Consider the following 21173-nt stretch of genomic DNA (forward strand, 5'->3'; position numbering starts at 1 on the left):
TTTCCAGGGTCCTTCAGGGCGCTGGGCATGTAAATGTCGCTGGTTTCATTTTGGGAAGTTCATATTTTGTTTGCGATTCAGAAGCAAGAAGCCAGCCGCGGGAACGGGGTGAGAGCGCATGGGAACCAGACCTCGTGTTTATTCTGTTCTGTGACCTGAGGCGGACACAGTCCCGTGAAGAGAAACAGGATGGCTACACCTGTCACGCAACGAGCCTTTCTCTTTCTCGCCTCATATTGTCAGGAAATCCCCGTAGCGTGAGCTCTACAAAGAATTAGGAGCTCCTTGTACTCGTGTCTCCTGGTGTGTATTTCCGTGTCAGTGGCCTTTTATAGATTTTCTGTTTGTCAAGAGGAGGCTGGTGTAATCTTTACAAATTCTTCTCCTTGCTGATTAAGTCGTGAAGGATAACTCTGGGTGAGAGTCCTGTTGGAAACAGGAGGATGTTTCTTTTGCTTTATTCACCTTTCATTAACTGGAAACAGATCAAGAGTTGAAGGCATATTGTGTTCCAAATGAACATCCAATAGGGTAAGTTCAGTTTCTTCAATGCCTAGGATATAATACGTACGATGAAACTGGCCATCTAAAATTACTTATTTATATTCCCCATCTTATTAATCTCAGGAATGTTTCTGCAAAGCAAAATGGCAGTGTGGATATAATTGCTGCTGGTATACTTTTCCTAGAGCTGATACACAAATGGGTTTTATGTTTAAAATTTTCCACAATATCAGATTAAATAAAACTGGAAAATGCCACTAATATCTTTTTTTAGCTAATATTACATATCTGTATGGTCTATTAAATTAAAAATACCATAGTTGATATCTACAATCAAGGTTAAAAAAAATTTTTTTTTAAGGGCACCTGGATGGCTCAGTTGTTTAAGTGTCCAGCTTTAGCTCAGGTCATGATCTCGTGGTTCCTGAGTTCGGGCCCCGCAGCTGACAGCTAGGAACCTGGAGCTTGCTTCAGATTCTGTGTCTCCTTCTCTCACTGCGCGCTCTCTCTCTCTCTCTTTCTCTCTCTCTCTCAAAAGTAAATGAACATTAATTTTTTCAAAAATGTATTATAAGAAACAAGTTATTTATTAAAAAAAGTTTGTTTCAAATACAACTCAGTAAAGAATGCAATACAATGTGACCAAAGAGAAGAAAGTAAAACTAAGGAGATTAAAGACAGAAAAAAGAGGACTAAAGATGCAGGAATGAAGAAGGCATCATTAATAATGAAAAACTGTTAATACTTAGCACTTGCTAGGAGCTATGTGATAAGGATTAAACTTTTCTTCAGTTAATTACCAACCCGCTCAGGGAAAAAACTAGAACTCCTTTATTTACTTTACGGACCAGCAGAGGGTGAAGCTCACAGAAGCTAGAGAACTTGAGAGGCAGGACCCTGTGTGGTCCTCGTGGACACATGAATACTGCCCCTGCCATGCAACTGTCTCCTGGGGTACCTTCCAGGAGCCCATAAGTCCATGGGGGATAAGACAGTAACCATCAGATGGCCAAATAGAAGTATAACTAATTGGTGTTGACAAAGGCATTGGGTAAAGTGACCAAATGCAGTAACAAAGATACCATAGAATGAATGAGAATAAATCTTCGAAATTGTATAAAACACCTAGGTTTGCAGATTGAAAATGTTCAAACCATGAAACACAGTGAAGGTAAGGAGACCAATACTTAGAAAAGGCTGGTATGCTATGTTTACTTCAAGGTAAAAGCAAATTTTGGGGCGCCTGGGTGGCTCCATCGGTTAAGTGTCTGACTTCACTCAGATCACGGTCTCCTTATTGGTAGGTTCAAGTCCCGTATCAGGCTCTGTGCTGACAGTTCAGAGCCTGGAGCCTGCTTCTGATTCTGTGTCTCCCTCTTTCTCTGTCTCTCCCCTACTCACTCTCTGTCCCTCAAAGATGAATAAATGTTAAAAAATTAAAATAAAAGATAAAAGCAAATTTCTATTGGATAGTAAAAAAAAATTAACAAAGAAAGAAAATATTAGTTATAATTCAGAAATCTGCTCCAAGAGAGACAATAGAGGAAATTTTATTTATTTATTTTTAATTTTTTTTAACGTTTGTTCATTTTTGAGAGGCAAAGCATGAGCAGGCAGGGAGCAGAGAGAGAGAGGGAGACACAGAACCTGTGTCTGTCAGCACAGAGCCCGATGCGGACTCAAACTCATGAACTGCGAGATCATGACCTGAGCTGGAGTCAGACTCTGAACTGACTGAGCCACCCAGGAGCCCCTATGGAAGAAACTTTATGAAGGGAGAATATAAAATTCAGTCATATTTTCATTCAAGTGTGAAACAACTGCCATTCTCACAGCTGCAAGGACTCACATGTTCTTACTGAAAAAATACTCAGCGACTTATGTCACTTGACTGTTGAATAAAAATAAAGAATTTAGAAAGAAGTAAACCATGATATAAATGTTTAGGTGTGAACATCAAAACCAGTAAAACAAAGTAAAGTCTATAACCCAACAAAACTTTAATCTAAGTATGTTAATTTCTCGCTCGCTGTCTCTGTCTGTCTGTCTCTCTCTCTCTCTCTCTCTATATATATATACAATATACAGAGAATATATGTAATATAATATAATATATAATAAAACATGACATAATATATATAATACATATGTAACTGAATGCAGGAATATAAAATAATTCTTAAAGGAAATGTAAAATATAAATAATAGTAAGGTGGTTTCAGTTCTCAAATTTTATTAACGAGGGCAGCAGTTGGCTGTGTGTGTGTGTGTGGCGGGGTGGGGAGGGCGTTTAGGACCTGGAGGAAGAATTGTCGCAAATTAGATACAACAAATGCAATGACATGGTATTTTCTTGTTTGGAATGCCATCATATTCATTTTCTACCAGTTTTTTTGCTGGTTTTCTGTAAACCCAGATTATTTGGATTCAGTTCCTAATTTTAAGTCATTGTACATCCTTTCCATGCCTGCTTTCCACACACTCACATTCCTGAACTTCACAGGTCTTATAGGATAGAGCTGGTCTGAATTGCTATTTTAAGTCTTTGTGGTGATAGACAAATTAATACTATTAAAACAGTGTAATAGAATATGATAGAAACAGGATTATTTGGTTTTGGGAAGGGATTGAATTTTCTGCTGATGTCCATTTAAGACGGAGAAGGGCGAAAGCAAAGAAAGTGTACAAATAGTTTTACTTTGCTCACAAAAAAGGAAAAAATAGTTAAAATTCCAGCCACATTTTGATGACTATTAAGTCCTTAGTATACAACTTTCTTGATAGACTGAAACATTAAATTTAAATGTTGGAAACATAATACCTGAGACTAAATGGAATTCAGCATTTAGAGAACCTTCAGATGGTGAAAGACTAAGCAGAAATCAAACAGAGAAAGAGGGATAAATTTGAATACATAAAAATGCCAAGTTTCTAGATGTCAAACACAAGTAACATTAAAAGGCAAACAACACACTAAAAAAATTGTAAGACTACTAACAAAGTGTTGATTTCTGTTCTATGCACATATGCCATGGAAATAAAATTTTAAAATATCAAAATTAAAAAAGATAGGCAAAGTAAATGAACAGAAGAATCAGCAATAGATATATCACATAAATTATGCTAGCAACCAAAGAAATGTAAAATTAAACCTTACACATATTTAGCAATACTCTAGGCATATATCACCCTCAGCATTCACAAATATGTGCTGTTATAAATACTGAGGAGGAAATAAACCATCACAGTCTGTCTCTCACACTTTCTCTTCTGGAAAGCCATCTGGCAATTTGCACAAAGGAGTTCAACATGTTCTCGTTCCTTGATCCAGAAATTCTGCATCCAGGAATCTAACGCATGGATAGAATTAAAGACACAGAATGGATAACAAATCCGATATAAGCAACTCAAGTGTACAACACTAAAGCCTAATTTATAACCCTAGTGGAGGTTGCATATTGTTGCCAGTTGTGTTTTTGAAGCATATTTATTGGCTTAGAACTATGATTATGAAGTAGTGAGAGGTAAAATAGCAAAATTCGTACATGCAAAGTGGTGAAATATCATGTACGTAAATAGATGATAGATACGTGGGTGACAAATACTGATGGAAAATACCTCACCATGTTGGCAGTGGGCTATCACTGGGTTGTTTGGTTTAAAATACTTTTTCTTTGTATTTGTTTTTTTTAACTTTATTTATTATTTTTAATATGAAATTTATTGTCAAATTGTTTTCCATACAACACCAGTGCTCATCCCAACAAGTTTCTTCCTTAACGCCCCTTACCCATTTAGCCCACCCCCCCACAACCCCTCCCGTAACCCTCAGTTTGTTCTCTATATTTAAGAGTCCCTAATGTTTTGTTCCCCTCCCTGATTTTATATTACTTTTGCTTCCCTTCCCTTCCTACAATCTGTTTTGTACCTTAAAGTCCTTGTATGAGTGAAGTCATATGATATTTGTCTTCCTCTGACTGACTAATTTTGCTTAGCATGATACCCTCCAGTTCCATCCACATAGTTGCAAATAGCAAGATTTTATTATTTTTGATTGCCGAGTAATACTCCATTGTATGTATACCACATCTTCTTTATCCATTCATCCATTGATGGGCATTTGGGCTCTTTCCATACTTTGGCTGTTGTCGATAGCACTGCTATAAACATTGGGGTGCATACGCCCCTTTGAAAGAGCACACCTGTATCCCTTGGATAAAAACCTAGTAGTCCAATTGTTGAGTTGTAGGATAGTTCTATTTTTAATTTTCTGAGGAACCTCCATACTATTTTCCAGAGAGGCTACACCAGTTTATATTCCCACCAGCAGTGCAAAAGAGATCCTCTTTCTCCGTATCCTTGCCAACATCTGTTGTTGCTTGAGTTGTTAATTTTAGCCATTCTGACTGGTGTGAGGTGGTATCTCATTTTGGTTTTAATTTGTGTTTTTTGATCATGAGTGATGTTTAGCATTTTTTCAGGTGTCTATTAACCATCTGGATGTCTTCTTTGGAAAAGTGTCTATTCCTGTCCTTTGCCCATTTCTTCATTGGATTATTTGGTTTTTAGGTGTTGAGTTTGATAAGTTCTTTATAGATTTTGGATACTAACCCTTTATGTGATCTGTCATTTGCAAATATCTTCTCCCATTCTGTTGGTTGCCTTTTAGTTTTGCTGATTGTTCCTTTGCTGTAGAGAAGCTTTTTACCTTGATGAGGTCCCAGTAGTTCATTTTTGCTTTTGTTTCCCTTGCCTCTGGAGACGTGTTGAGTAAGAAGTTGCTGCAGCTGAGGTCGAAGAGGTTTTTGCCTGTTTTCTCCTCTAGGATTTTGATGGCTTCCTGTCTTATGTTTAGGTCTTTCATCCATTTTGGGTTTTTGTATGGTGTAGAAAGTGGTCCAGGTTCATTCTTCTCCATGTCGCTGTCCGGTTTTCCCAGCACCACTTGCTGAAGAGACTGTCTTTATTCCATTGGATATTCTTTCCTGCTTTGTCAAATATTAGTTGGCCATACATTTGTGAGTCCATTTCTGGGTACATGCAAAAATCCTCAACAGGATGTTAGCCAACCAGATCCACCAACGTAATAAAAGAATTGTGAGATTTATACCTGGGCTGCAGGGCTGGTTCAGTATCTGCAAAACAATTAACATGATTCATCACATCAATAAAAGAAAGTACAAGAACCGTATGATCCTCTCAATAGAGGCAGAGAAAGCATTTGACAAAATACAGCATCCTTTCTTTTTTTTTTTTTTGATGTCTATTACACTTATCTTTATTTTTTTTATTATTTTTTTAATATATGAAATTTATTGTCAAATTGGTTTCCATACAACACCCAGTGCTCATCCCAAAAGGTGCCCTCCTCAATACCCATCACCCACCCCCCATCAACCCTCAGTTTGTTCTCAGTTTTTAACAGTCTCTTATGCTTTGGCTCTCTCCCACTCTAACCTCTTTTTTTTTTTTTTTCCTTCCCCTCCCCCATGGGTTTCTGTTATGTTTCTCAGGATCCACATAAGAGTGAAACCATATGGTATCTGTCTTTCTCTGTATGGCTTATTTCAGTTAGCATCACACTCTCCAGTTCCATCCACGTTGCTACAAAAGGCCATATTTCATTCTTTCTCATTGCCACGTAGTATTCCATTGTGTATATAAACCACAATTTCTTTATCCATTCATCAGTTGATGGACATTTAGGCTCTTTCCATAATTTGGCTATTGTTGAGAGTGTACAGCATCCTTTCTTGATAAAAACTCTCAAGTAGGGATAGAAGGATCATACCTCAAGATCATAAAAGCCGTATATGAAAGACCCACTGCTAACATCATCCTCAATGGAGAAAAACTGAGAACTTTCCCTGTAAGGTCAGGAACACTACAGGGATGTCCACTCTTGCCACTGTTATTCAGCATAGATTGGAAGTCCTATCCTCAGCAATCAGATAACACAAAGGAAAAAAGGTATCCAAACTAGCAAGGAGGAAGTCAAACTTTCACTCTTCACAGATGACATGATCCTATATACAGAAAATCCAAAAAATTGCACCAAAAAACCTACTAGAACTGATCCATGAATTTAGCAAAGTTGCAAGATATCAAATCAATGCACAGAAATTGGTTGCATTTGTATACACCAATAATGAAGCAACAGAAAGAGAAATCAGGGAATTGATCCCATTTACAATTCCACCAAAACCCATAAAATACCTAGGCATAAACCTAACCAAAGAGGTGAAAAAATGTATACACTGAAAACTATAGAGTACTTTTAAAAATTTTTTTTAATGTTTATTTATTTTTGAGAGAGAGAACATGAGCAGGGAAGGGGCAGAGAGAGAGGGAGACACAGAATCCGAAGCAAGTTCCAGGTTCCGAGCTGTCAGTACAGAGCCCAGTGTGGGGCTTGATCTCATGGACAGCGAGATCATGACCTGAGCCAAAGAGTCATGCAACCAACTTAGCCACCCAGGTGCCCCCGAAAACTGTAGAAATCTTACAAAAGAAATTGAAGAAGACACAAAAAAATGGAAAAAGATTCCATGCTCCTGGATAGGAAGAACAAATATTGTTAAAATGTTGATACTACCCAAAGCAATCTACATATTCAATGGAATCCCTATCAAAATAACACCAGCATTCTTCACAGAGCTAGAACAAACAATCCTAAAATTTGTATGGAACCAAAAAAGACCCCGAATAGCCAATGCAATCCTGAAAAAGAAAATCAAAGTAGGAGGCATCACAATCCTGAACTTCAAGCTATACTGCAAAGCTGGAATCATCAAGACAGTATGGTACTGGCATAAAAACAGACACTTAGATCAATGGAACAGAACAGAGAACCCAGAAATAGACCCACAAATGTTTTTATTTGTATTTGTACTTAACAGTATACTCCAAGATGATTTTTTCTTTATCAGAAAGACAAGAAAATAATTTTTTGCTATGTATCTACAGATGTCTTCCATGGCCAATGTGAAAATTGTGGAATTTTATGTGAAATTTTAATATAATAATAATGAAAATTAAGCTATACTGTTTTTATGGCACTTTAATGGCTCACCCCAAAATATTCCTAGATTATCTATCAATCTGTCATATATTTATCTATCTACCTATTGATTGTGGGTTCTTCTAACTCCCTTATCCAGCCTCCATCAGATGCAACCATATCCTGCCTTTCCACGAGTCTCACCTCTGCTACATGGATCAAAATTTACTTTCTTCAAGCTATGCATACTTGAATTTCTCTGATTCTTGGTATTTTGAATATCTCACTCGGAATAGTTTAACATGTGAGTTTTCTGTCAGAGCTCTCTCTTAATATTTATCAATAGATGTCTTTATTAAAAGAATTCTAAATGAACCTGTGTACCTGTACTTTGAGTCCCTGTGACTGAGCGCTTCTCCATAAGAACTTCTTAATAAATTAGGGAATTATCGCAGACTTTCTGTAATCAAAGTGTAGGGAATGAGTTTATAAATTGGATGTAAAACTAATGCAGCTGAGTATATTCACTGAAAAGAATTTCACTGAAGCTTCTGTTTAATAAAGTGAAATGTTCATTTTAAGTGAATATTCAACTCTGTGATACACCATCTTAAAGTTATGTTTAAGTCTAATCATTAGATAATTTTCTTTGCAGCTTTTAGATCTAAATCTTGGTCTAAAATCAAATAGTAATGATAGGCCCCCTTCATTCCCTCAAACATTTGATCAGGTATGCAATTCTAAATAAAACCTTCAAAATTCATGTCAGTGTCACGTTTCAAGAAAAATATGCAAGATATGGTAAAATTAGCTTCCAGCTAGAAATGAAAGAAATCCCATCACTCTCTCTCTCTCTCTGCTTATAACTTGAAGCCAATTTTAATGCTAATATAATACAATTAAAATAATAAAGTAATCTTAATACTACGATCTATAATGACTTCCATTACTAAGCATGGCCCTTACTGTTTTATTCATTTACATACTGTCTTTCATGAATCCCTGTACCAATTAATGAAATGTAGATATTATTAACTTCACTATGAAAATTATGATTAAAATGCTGAGGGATTAAACAACTTCTCAAGAGGTGATATTGCAACTTATTTGGCAAGATTGGAATGTTTTACTTAGGATACAGGAGCTCGTCACTCAGTCTCCTGGAATGTTTTAGAGACTGTTTATTACACCAAAGGCCATCGCTGTGAAGCACTTTGAGCCGACATCTGTGTATTCTGAGAATTCTTGTGGCCACCTTACTCTTCCCTTTAGGTGGGTGTAGTATTCTTTGTGAATGAAAGATGCTCATACAGCCTCAGTATGTGTATTTGGATGTCTTACAGGAGCCCAGAGAGCAAGGCTAGGTCAATGAGGCTCGTGAATACCCTGAATAATACAGAACTGAGAAGTCTCTTATTCAACAGTTCTTAGTGCCTGTGTAACACATGTATTTCTGGTGCTGTCGATACAACCGATCCCTGTTCTCAAGAAAGTTCTAGGCAAGGAAACTCAGACACATGGTTCTAGTGAGTGTTAGATAAATTTTAATAAGGAAGAGTGCAATATTCTCTGTATAGAAATGCATAAGGGAAATTATCAGGTATACCTCAGGTCAAAATATGTGGATGGGTAGAGGAAATAGACAAGTATAAAGGGAAAGAAAAATGGGGAACTGGGAGAATGAGAAACTTTTCTTCAGCAAGACAACATTAATAGGGTCTAAATAAAAGCCATAGAGTAGGATATAATATTTATTGAACAGTAAGCTGATAAAGACTTACACTGTGATATATGGAGAGCTCTTATGAACCAGTAAGGCAAAGTAGGAGAACGGACAAAAGACATGAAACAACACTTCACAAATGTCCAACATTCTAAAACAGTTCAAATCACTGTGAGGTAACGATGCGTACCTACCGAATGGCTAAACTTACAACTGTCAGCAGAGCAGTGGACCACTCACAATAGAACGTGAGCTCACACAACAAGTTTAGAAGACTTAAAACGGCAGGGACCTAGCCCATACATGCGTGTCTGACAATTATATTCTTATATTTCACACAAACGCCTTCATGTGTAAGAACACACGCAGAAGGACATAGTGCTGTTTGTCACGGCATGCCCTGGAAACAACCCAAACGCCATCACCAGTGTGAAAAGGAAACAAAGTTGGGGGTGTCTGTCTAATGGAACACAGTACATCCATTAAAACGAGAGTGCAGGGACTACACTTGATGTACCTAACTCCCACATGCATGCCGACCAGGTAAGACATAATAATACTTGAACAAAGTCAGTAATTAAATGACATTGTATAGTTCTATTTGAAATTAATCTATGATAATAGAAAGCAGGCCATCTTTAGAGTGGAAGGAGCAGGAGCGATTGATAGAAAATATGGAGAATAGAGGGCTTCTGAAATATTGACAATATTCTAGTTCTTAATGTCATGGCATTTAGAATTAAATACGACTTGGTGATAGTTCATCAGGTTATGGATTTATGGTTTATAAAAGTCTGTCATATATAGCCCTTCCATACAAAGTTTAGTTTTTGAAAGCAAGTTGTATTTTGTTGCAACAAATAATCCTTGTAAACACATCCCTGAGCATACGTTTCATTATTTATGTAAAATAAATTGCTCAAAATGAACTACTGGGACCTTATGAAGATAAAAAGCTTCTGCACAGCAAAGGAAACAACCAACAAAACTAAAAGGCAACCAACGGAATGGGAAAAGATATTTGCAAATGACATATCGGACAAAGGGATAGTATCCAAAATCTATAAAGAGCTCCAAACTCCACACCTGAAAAACAAATAACCCAGTGAAGAAATGGGCAGAAAACATGAATAGACACTTATCTAAAGAAGACATCCAGATGGCCAACAGGCACATGAAAAGATGCTCAACGTCACTCCTCATCAGGGAAATACAAATCAAAACCACACTCATATATTACCTCACGCCAGTCAGAGTGGCCAAAATGAACAAATCAGGAGACTATAGATGCTGGAGAGGATGTGGAGAAATGGGAACCCTCTTGCACCGTTGGTGGGAATGCAAATTGGTGCAGCCACTCTGGAAAACAGTGTGGAGATTCCTCAGAAAATTAAAAATAGACCTACCCTATGACCCAGTAATAGCACTGCTAGGAATTTACCCAAGGGATACAGGAGTACTGATGCATAGGGGCACTTTTACCCCAATGTTTATAGCAGCACTCTCAACAATAGCCAAATTATGGAAAGAGCCTAAATGTCCATCAACTGATTAATGGATAAAAAAATTGTGGTTTATATGCACAATGGAATACTACGTGGCAATGAGAAAGAATGAAATATGGCCTTTTGTAGCAACGTGGATGGAACTGGAGAGTGTCATGCTAAGTGAAATAAACCATACAGAGAAAGACAGATACCATATGGTTTCACTCTTATGTGGATCCTGAGAAACTTAACAGAAACCCATGGGGGAGGGGAAGGAAAAAAAAAAAAAAGATTAGAGTGGAAGAGAGCCAAAGCATAAGAGACTGTTAAGAACTGAGAACAAACTGAGGGTTGATGGGGGGTGGGAGGGAGGGGAGGGTGGGTGATGGGCATTGAGAAGGGCACCTTGTGGGATGAGCACTGGGTGTTGTATGGAAACCAATTTGACAATAAACTTCATATATTGAAAAAAGATAAATAAAAAAATAAAGACAATATCACAAAAATAAATAAATAAAATAAATTTCTTTAATTCAAAAAAATAATAAATTGCTCAAACTACATTTATTAGGTCTAAGCAAATAAACAAATATCAAAGGCAAAGGCTCAAAGAAATGTTTTGTAAACAAGGTAGGTATTAGAACTATAGATCAAATATGCAATCGCAAGGATGGTCAGATGCACTTTTGGAATACAGCAGCCCATCACAGGATATATGACAAAAAATCTATCTCAAAAACTTTTTCAGAGATACTTTAGAATAAAACAAAAGTATACAATTGAAGAACAGTGTCTTTAATCTTCTGTGCTTGCCAATACATTTATTTATTATGTGTATAAATAGTTACAGATATATCTATACATAGACTACAATAGCAGCATTCCGACTGAAACTTGCTTTCTCATTCTGGTGTTGAAGATGTAGAAGGAGTAACTAACCCTCACTTACCTCAACAGTCCAATTGCCTCTTGTTATTTTCTCAAAAAGAATTCAGCAGTTGAACCTGAAAGCATTGTCTTAGATATACTGAAAAGACAAGGCACCCCTCCAGAAGAGCTAATTGGATACGAAGCTTATGTCCCTGGGGGAATAATCTTGGGTTTTATAATCATAGAATTATGCAGCATTTCTACTGGAGACAATCTTTTCGTTATTGTTTAATAGTTTCTATGATTATCTTCACGACATGAATCTCTTTATATGGAATCACCATCACTAAATATGTCAGGGAATTTAACTCGGGGGACTCAAAGCAGTGAAATGTGAATCCACTCTTCTGTGCACTTTTAACACGTGCGCATCAGCACAAACAGAATTCAGGAGATGGGACTTCTTCTCAAAGATAGGAGTTCTTCTCAAAGACAAAGAAGGCTGCCTTCTCTGCAGAGAAGACAGATTTGCTTTAGGGGCAAGGCGCCCAAGAGCTTTGCAGTGTTTGGATGCCTTTTTTATGTGTCTCCTGGAATTCAACTTGATGAAGCAAATATGTTGCAAACAGTTCCTCACTAGGCTAGGCGGTGGGTTATTATTTTGTGTGCACCTGCCAACAGAGCCTTCTGTGAAGACTGATTGAGCAATTACTGCAATTATATGGTCATAAGGGAACCTTGTAATCCTGTCCTTAAGGATACCCAAGCATAATTAGGCCATGGGTGAATTTCCAAGTTCTTCAGCATAATTCTTCTTCTCTAATCCAGTGGTAAAATTAGAAGCTAAGAGAAATAAGGGGGTGGGAGAGGAACGGAGCAGTAGTTACTGTCTGCTTGAAGAGGATGGTTCTTCAAAAGAAATGCGTCTCCTAGTTTTTCCCCTTTTCTAAGGCCTGGGGAGCCTGCTCTGGCAGTGGTCACCTCGGGCCGGTTTCCTTCAGGTCTGTCTCCGTGTGGTGATCTGCTACCGGGCTGGAAAATTCAGTACAATACAAATTGACATCAATGTATTTAGTAAGTAGATATTAATTTGCCAAATATTATAAATGATTGCATGTTTTTTTCCCCCATAAAATTCTTTCTTTTCTAAGGAATAGTTTCTCGCTGGCATTTCCTTGGTTAGTTGTATGTCCTTCCAATGGCTGGCTATCTCCCATACAGAGATTTTTGGTGATGGAGAAGTTCAAAACTTGATGCATCTTATTATGTTGTTTCTTCTAATGAGTCCATGTTACATTTTCCAACTCTGGCTTAAATGCTACTTATCTTTATAAAAAATTGCATTACATATTGTAACAGTAGCATTCTACACAAAACACAGTATCCTTTAATGTTACATATTACCAGTGTTAGAAATTCTCAAGATTCAAACACCCCAATCTACTTGGGGAGGTAATCTTAGAAATCATAGCTGAGAATTCATCCTTTTCACCTTTAAACCTAGATTTTCTAAAAAAAAAAAAAAAAAAAAAAAAAAAAAAAAAAACAACAACAAACCTCATGAACAGTAGCCTAAGAAAAAATTTTTCTTAAGTCGCTAGTCTTTGTAAGAAAAGACAGAAATCAGTCCTAAGAAGTTATATAAGACAACTGTACTCCCAAATTTCCAGAAACTCATTGAAGCCTTCACCAAGAGGGTTTATTTATTGTATTCTCACTAGTACAATTTGCTAATTTATAATATTAAAAATAGTACAGAGTATGGAAACTACACAGTGAAACAGGACTGAACGGCTTTAAATACATTTCATCCCACCTCCCTTCTTCACTTCTAGGCCCACTCTCCCGAGACAGCCACATGCTGGTATTTCTAGTTTCAATTCTTCTGATTCTAGATGTCACGTAATTCTAAACAGAGCACTTGTTTCTTTTTATTTCTTCAGTTCTCACCATACATTTATTAATAACCAACTATGAACAATGAGGAATTTAATTAGAACCTTTCCCTCCCTTTTGGTTTTGTTTATTGTGTTATTTTTAGGTTTTCTTTTCCCTGTTGTTCATATGATTTTTAAAAATATGACTGAAACTCCATTTCTCATCCCAGCAACTTGTACAGGAAGAGGATTTTAAACTATGTGACTCATTACCCAAACTAAAACTGTATATGTGTTGGTCACTTAGAGAAAGGTGTCAGCAGAGAAACCCAATGTGATCTGGTCATGTTTAGCACTCTCCCAGAAGACCTCAGGTTCAGTTTTTTTTTTCTTGTTTTGTTTTTTGTTTTTTTGTGGTTTTTTTTTCTTTTAATTCTAGGTAAGTTATTTCAGAAAGCAGGAGTCTAGGATCCCTTAGTATATTTCTCTGGCCATGGGAAGGAAGACAGGACTGCAAAACATCCTGAGAGTTGAATTCCCTTCGCAAGATCTGCATGCTACTGTACTTTTGGAAGACCCACCACAGATTTATTAGTTGAACCAGAACTGCAGTAGCTTGGCTGCATGCTGACTTTGGCTAACGCCATCAGGCTGCTTTGACAAATGTCTAGGATGACCTATCAGCCCTCCACTCCTGTGTTCAAACATACAGACTTGAAGAACTTTGGATGCTTCCAGTGTCAGGAGAAATACAGGATTACAGAGGAAGGAAATTGTCTGTTGGGCAGGTGTGTGTGTGTGTGTGTGTGTGTGTGTGTGTGTGGTGTGTGAGAGAGAGAGAAGTGACGCAATGATAGAGTGAAACGGAGAACGAGGGACAGAAATAGGGAACAAGGGAAAGAGTTGAGGAAGACTGTTGTATTGTGATGTGTTGTATTGTGTGGAAAGAACAACAACCAAAAGAACAGTAGTCATCCTGATTTAATGGAGTGATTTTGATATTGGTTTGACATTTTCATGGATCTGAAGACACATTAAAAAGGTGAATACAGTATTGCAAAGTTATCCCTACCAGGAGCTCTTTGTTTTTAGGAAGATATTAAAAACGTTTAGGCTATGGAGAGCCTATTAGAGATTTTTAAGTCTGCAGAACCCCTAAGATGTATGTGAACTCCAAATATTTGCTCAATGATTACCTTTAATTATTTCAACTTCAAAAATTTAACATGTTTTAGCAATATACTTGTGTTTAATATAACTTACCATAACTTAATCACAATTAAGTATTCCACATTACAGTTTCATATTCTTGCATTTCTTTTCAGCAGGCCACTACTCTACACTTCTGCTGAGATTAGAAAGTACTGATTTCATATAAAAGTACATGATACGTTTCAAGGTTCTCTCATTTGAGAAGATATAATATAAAATAACGTTGCAGTGACTCCTTAGACTGTGAAGTCAGATATTGAAATAGACATTATTTCCCTTTAAAATTACTATTATGTTTGGACTGAGGGCTTGCAGAGACTTAAGGCAGTATTTCTCAAACTGTGTTCTAAGGCAATGTAAGAGTTCAAGGAGATGTTAATGGATGATTCTAGAAAGTGTGCAAATAACACCCCCTTCTTAGATGGCCATTATGCAAATTAGCACAAAAGTCTCCGAAAAGACCTGCAGGAAAGTGGATTCACTTTTTGAAAGTTTCTTTCCTATCCTGTGTCGCAAGCTTATCTGTGAAGAGTGCACGTTTGTTTTTTCAGCATATTTGTTACAAATAATGATTGATCATTCAGTACAGGGGCCAAGAAACTCTGTCCTACATACCATTCGTCTTTGTAAATAAAGCTTTATTGCAGCATAGTCATACCCACTTGGTTGATTTTGTGTTACAGTGTCAGAGTTGAGAAGCTGACACGGAGACTCTCTGTCCAGCGAAGCCTAAATATATTCATTATCTGGTCCTGTACAGAAAACTGCTTACCGGTCCTGATAGTGGAACAGAATACCACTGGACATCATATTGGCAAACACTGGCTTAGAGAAATATATTATGATTTTAAACAGAGTCCTCTTGCATATAATTATAAATTAAATTTATATGCATGTACGTACATGCATAATATATAATCAATTTCGCTATATGACATTTGCAGTGATGGGGCTTTGATTTCTATTCAGTTAAAGCATTGATTTTTAAAATTTTGTTTTTAATGTAATTAAGTGATTACATTTTTAAATGTAATTTTTTTAATTTTTTAAATTTTAAATGCAATTAAAAAGTAATTTTTAAAATATGAGTTAGGAAGAAAAAGAATGTAAATATTCTTACAAATCTTGTCTACAGACAGATAAAATTGTATTTGATAGCCTCATACTTCTGATTTAATTATCTAGGGAAGATGCAGATTCATTGATCTCTTTCTTCCTCGTCTTCCTCTTAGGAGAAAACCCTGATATAGTGTAATTACTATGACTTTTCATTCTGACCCTGAGGACACATTGTTCCCTCTTTGAATTCAAAATTAACTAGTCTAATGTGTTAAATTTCAAATCTCGAAAGCTGAGTTTAACTACTAGTTCAGGTATTGCCTAGCTGTCCAGACTGTAATGTCTAATATCTGAGTGTCAGTTCTCCATGAGGCGTTAAGAATAAAGTGAGACTAAACGCTCCCATTTTTTTTTTCCAGGAAGAACTGAACCCCATCGTGGTTACCCCGCCCATCCAAGCTGTTGACCAGGACCGGAACATTCAGCCACCAGCAGATAGACCAGGCATCCTCTACTCCATCCTTGTTGGTTCGTATCTGGTAACATTTTACACTCTCACTCATCGTTCTAGAATCATGCATAAATAGTTGTATCTAATCAAAGAAAACACCTTTAATAACAAAGATGGCCTTTTTAGAAGTTATTATTTTTATGTAAAAATAAATTCAGAAATAATAATTTTGGGGGTGCCTGGGTGGCTCAGCAGGTTAAGCAGCCGACCCTTATTTTCTGCTCAGGTCGTGATCTCACTGTTGTGAGGCTGAGCCCAGCCTGCGTTGGGCTCCACGCTCAGAGTGGAGTCTGCTTAAGATTTTTTCTCTCCCTGGGGCGCCTGGGTGGCTCGGTCGGTTAAGCGTCCGACTTCGGCTCAGGTCACGATCTCACGGTCCGTGAGTTCGAGCCCCGTGTTGGGCTCTGTGCTGACAGCTCGGAGCCTGGAACCTGTTTCAGAATCTGTGTCTTCCTCTCTCTCTGCTCCTCCCCTGTTCATGCTCTGTCTCTGTCTCAAAAATAAATAACGTTAAAAAAAAAAAAAAAAGATTTTTTTCTCTCCCTCTCCCTCTCCCCGTCCCCAGCTTGTGCTCTCTGGCACTCTCTCACAAAACAAAACAAAACAAAACAAAACAAAACAAAACAAAACAAAACAAAACAAAACCACATCTTTCCCCTCAGAATTAGCTTTAGTGAGATGTGTTAAACAAAAAAATGGAAAAATTCCATTAAGGAAGTGAAACAACTTTAAAAAAATAGGATATTAATCTACATATTGGTACCTTTTCTGTGTTCTGGCACAAAGAATTCTCTAAGAAAAATTTGAAAAAAATCCATTGAAAATGTACAGTTTGCTCTACTAGTATTTTATCATTGGTTGAAGACAATTATGTAATTCTGAGACGACATGAATGAATTAAATAAGGGCTTTTGTCACCATATGGGAGAAGGATCACGAGTACCCAAAGGGTCACAACACATTATACCCTTGGCTGATTTTTCCTTGAAAAGTTTCACAGGAGCTCTTCTGGCTCATCCTTGTACATGGACTGGTAATTGCACCAAAGCAAAAATGATGAGAATGTGATTATGCCACTCTTCCCAAATTGCTTTTGCTAAAACATGGATGTTGCTGCTTTTCATGGTTTAGAGTATCTAGAGAGACAGATGCATGGAGACCATACCTCTCTTAGTGAGAAATGGGTTGCTCTTGAAATGGGCTTCAGAATGACTGTTCAGTGGAATTCAGCACTACTCTCAACTCCTGAGCCTTTAGTCTGTGTGTATGTGCACATACATAACAATACAGCAGCCTACAAGACACCAGACAGATTGCCAAATATGATCCTATATCCTACTTAGAAATGCTGTCTGTAAAGAAAATAAAGCAGTTCTGTTTCAAGCCTTTGGTGTGTAGAACTGTGCACATATCATAACTCCATGGTAGAGATGAGATCATTACATTTTTAAAAAGTCCTTATGAACATAAGCGTCAGTCTTTGAAGTCTGTAAGGGCCTGGAGCATAGATCAAAAGAAATAACCATTGTTCATTTCATCAACTGGAGGTTTGATCATATGTCAGTCACTGTGGTACATGCTATAGATGCAAAGGTGAGAGGTAAAAGTTCTAGGTTAGGGAGGGGTAGAGAAAATTACGTAGAAAGTTATTTCAACAGAAGGGTCAGGGTTCCCAGGTAGAACACAGGAGAGAAATTACCTAGAAAGATGAGACAGCATGTGTAAAGTCCAAAGGATGAACTTGAAAGCCAGTGTTGGAGAAGCCTGCTTCCCATGGTGGGATGAAATCCAGTGGTGTTCATGAGTTTCTTTCACTCTTAGAAATTATATTTATTTTTTCTTTTGATAAATGAGCACCTACTCTGTGGAGGGAGACAGATTCCTCACTTCGTGGAGCTGGTGTTCTGGCAGAAGCAATGGCAACAAGCAAGAAACGCATTATGTGTTTATTGTAGAAGAGAGAAGGCGGTCAGCACTGTGGGGAAAATGGAGCACAGAGAGGTGTTGTAGTATAAACTGCAGCATTCGATAGGATGATCAGGGCACACCTCACTGAACAGATGAGATTTGAGCAAAGTCTCGCAGAAGCTGACGCAGTTACCCCTGTTGATGTCTGGGAGAATAGGCGGAGATAAAAAACTGGAGCTTGCCTGCTGGGAGCGTTGGAGATGAGTGAGTGAGAGGAAGTAGGAAGAGGAGGTGAGACACAGAGGGGTCAGAACTTACAGAGTCTAGTATGCTGTCGATTGACTTTGTCATTTACTCTGAGCGAATGGAGAAGCCAAGGTAGTAATGAGAGCAGAATGATGCATTGGCGGCCTGTATCACCAACCACCAAAGTAGGATGATGGATGGTCCTAAACAATAGATACAACCTCTAGCACTGTCTTTGTTTTTACAAATAAGTTAAATAAAATGATGTCATTTATAGCATTTGCACTTCTAGAGGACGGGGCCTTGTACTGATAGTTTGAACTGTATTCAAATCCTGACTGTAACACTTATTAATCATATAATGCTAGGTGAGTTACTCATCTCTCTGCTTCGGATGGCTCCTCTTTAAAATGGAGGTTAGGGGCCCCTGGGTGGCTGAGTCGGTTAAGCGGCCGACTTTGGCTCAGGTCACGATCTCGGGGTTCATGAGTTCGAGCCCCTCTGTTAGCACAGAGCCTGGAGCCTGCTTCAGATTCTGTGTGTTCCTCTCTCTCTCTCTGCCCCTCCCCTGATCGCAGTCTGTCTGTGTCTCCCAAAAATAAACAAACATTAAATAAATAAATAATAAATAAATAAAATGGAGTTATTAAAAACAGACCTTCTATAAAAAGGTTTTGAAAATTTGATTCAATATAGGTAAATGTGTAATAATGCCTGGGAAAAAGCTAGTGCTCAATAATGTTAATTCATGTCACCATTACCATTAGGAAGAAAAATCACGTTTCCTAAGTTAGACAAGACTGGTAAGAACAGAAGCACACACACACAGAGAAACGTACACAACAGTATTTCCATGGCTCTGATTTTCCTTACTTGGCAAGACCTCTTCATTTTCCTTAAGTCCCCCCCGCCCAGTAGTTCTGAGTGCAGGTCCCTCAGAGCTAGTTTTCTCAGCCTTCATGTGGACAGCTCCCCACTGCTCTCGCACATTCTTGGCGGTCTACTTACTAAATGGGAGGATGTGCATGTTCAGGTGTGCAGAAGGGCCATCCAAGGACTGTTGCCAGTTCCTTCACTGGTCCTACCGTAACTATCGTCAATGGTGGAATTACTCTTCTACCACTGATCATCCCCAACAACCTCACCCTGTGTCACCTCAATTCACTATTTCCTAGAGGTGTCCATTGGCTTTCTTCACAGAAAAATGATACCATTCTACCTGTGAAGGATGGGATTAGCAGGGATACTCTGAGTGAAAGATATTCAGAGTGTAAGCGATTGAAAACTCAAAAAAAAAAAATCCCTCAAAATTGACTCCTGCCTTAAAATGGAAATTCCTTTATCCCAAAATGGGATGACTTTTGGAGGAAATAAGTAAAACTCTGATAGTCAGCCTAACTGATGCCCCTTCTGTGTTTTACTATTAGGACGATGAAATTTAGGTTTAAGTTGGAGCATTCACTAAAGGACAACAACAACAAAAATGACAATAAAATCTCAAATGATTAAGTGCAAAATAGAATTTTATGGTAAACTAAAATTTTCCATAAAACTGACATAAATTTATATGAACTGAATTTTTTGGGGGGTACTTACCATTTCACAAACACTGAATTATATATTTAAGAAAGTCCTTGTTACATTCAGTATAATAAAATCACAGTACAAGTAATATTAGATTAATATTTTAATAATTTAAGGACTTATTCCAGGTGAAGTCATTGAAAATAATCAAGGAAAGGCTTGTGAAAATTTTCCCTTCCCTAAAAGCTGTGACAAACTAGTATAAACAAAAGTGAAATCATAATTTTGGATCATTAATTGCTGAATTAACCAAGTCTTACAGCAACCCAGGGAACATTTATTCAAGAAAAACAGCTGACTCTTGGTTGTGTTTTTTTTTAGCTTAGTGGAATTTTTCATTTGCCTGAGTCACATTGCCTGCTAGTTAGTTCAGGAGTAGCATTAAATACACCAACCTTGGAACACCTGGGTGACTCAGTCGTGTCTGACTCTTGATTTCAGCTCAGGTCATGATCTCATGGTTCATGAGTTCGAGCCCCATGTCAGGCTCTGTGCTGACAGTGCAGAGCCTGCTTGGGATTCTCTCCACCCCTTTCTCTCTGCTCCTTCCCTGCTCACACACACACATGCTGTCTCTCTTTTCCAAAATAAATAAGTAAACTTAATAAAAATAACAACCTGCATTCCCAAAGTATCTTGACAGTCTCTTGAAAAACAGAACAAAACTGGAGCTCTTCCAAAGCCTCATTTCCAAAGAAACATCATGTGACCTGGCTGGTGGGTTCCCAGAAGAACCCATATAAAAGGCTAACTCAGATTTCACCCAGCACAAAACGTCTTGTTTGAGGGATGGTTAGGGAGCAGTGGGGAAGGAGTTTCTCAAAAACAATTACAGGCAAGTGTTTTAACTTTGTTGCTGCCTGAAGCGATAGACAAAAATTGGAACACGCAATTGGCTAACCAGTAAGCTTAAAAAGAAAGTTAGGAATGATGTCCACAGGGTTTGCAAAAACTTTGACATATTTGTAGGAATCTTGGAAGGACAACAGTAAGAATAGTAGCGTGTGAATTTTCAGAAAACACCTGAGAAAGTCTTAAGTTTTCATATCTGGCTTACCTGGAGTTTCTGCCAAAGCAGAAAGAAAAGACTAGGGTGGAGCTCTAAACAGCAGAATTAAGGACTAACTGTGATCTAACATCAGCCAAGTGCTCCCAAACAAAGACTAGGATACTTATTGTTTCCAAGTATGTA

General features: G+C 37.7%; 1 protein-coding gene across 6 annotated transcripts in view; it reads left to right on the top strand.

Annotated features, from left to right (window-relative positions):
* The window catches only part of PCDH15 (protocadherin related 15), an 836749-nt gene that overhangs the window by 435146 nt on the left and 380430 nt on the right, over positions 1 to 21173 (top strand). For all 6 annotated transcript variants that reach the window (XM_042907891.1, XM_042907887.1, XM_042907888.1 and 3 more), the window contains one exon: positions 16152 to 16260. In XM_042907891.1, the coding sequence (XP_042763825.1) occupies positions 16152 to 16260 (109 nt within the window). The remainder of the gene's footprint in view (positions 1 to 16151; positions 16261 to 21173) is intronic.

The sequence above is a fragment of the Panthera leo genome, chromosome D2 (assembly GCF_018350215.1).
Source record: "Panthera leo isolate Ple1 chromosome D2, P.leo_Ple1_pat1.1, whole genome shotgun sequence".
Classification (NCBI taxonomy): domain Eukaryota; kingdom Metazoa; phylum Chordata; class Mammalia; order Carnivora; family Felidae; genus Panthera; species Panthera leo.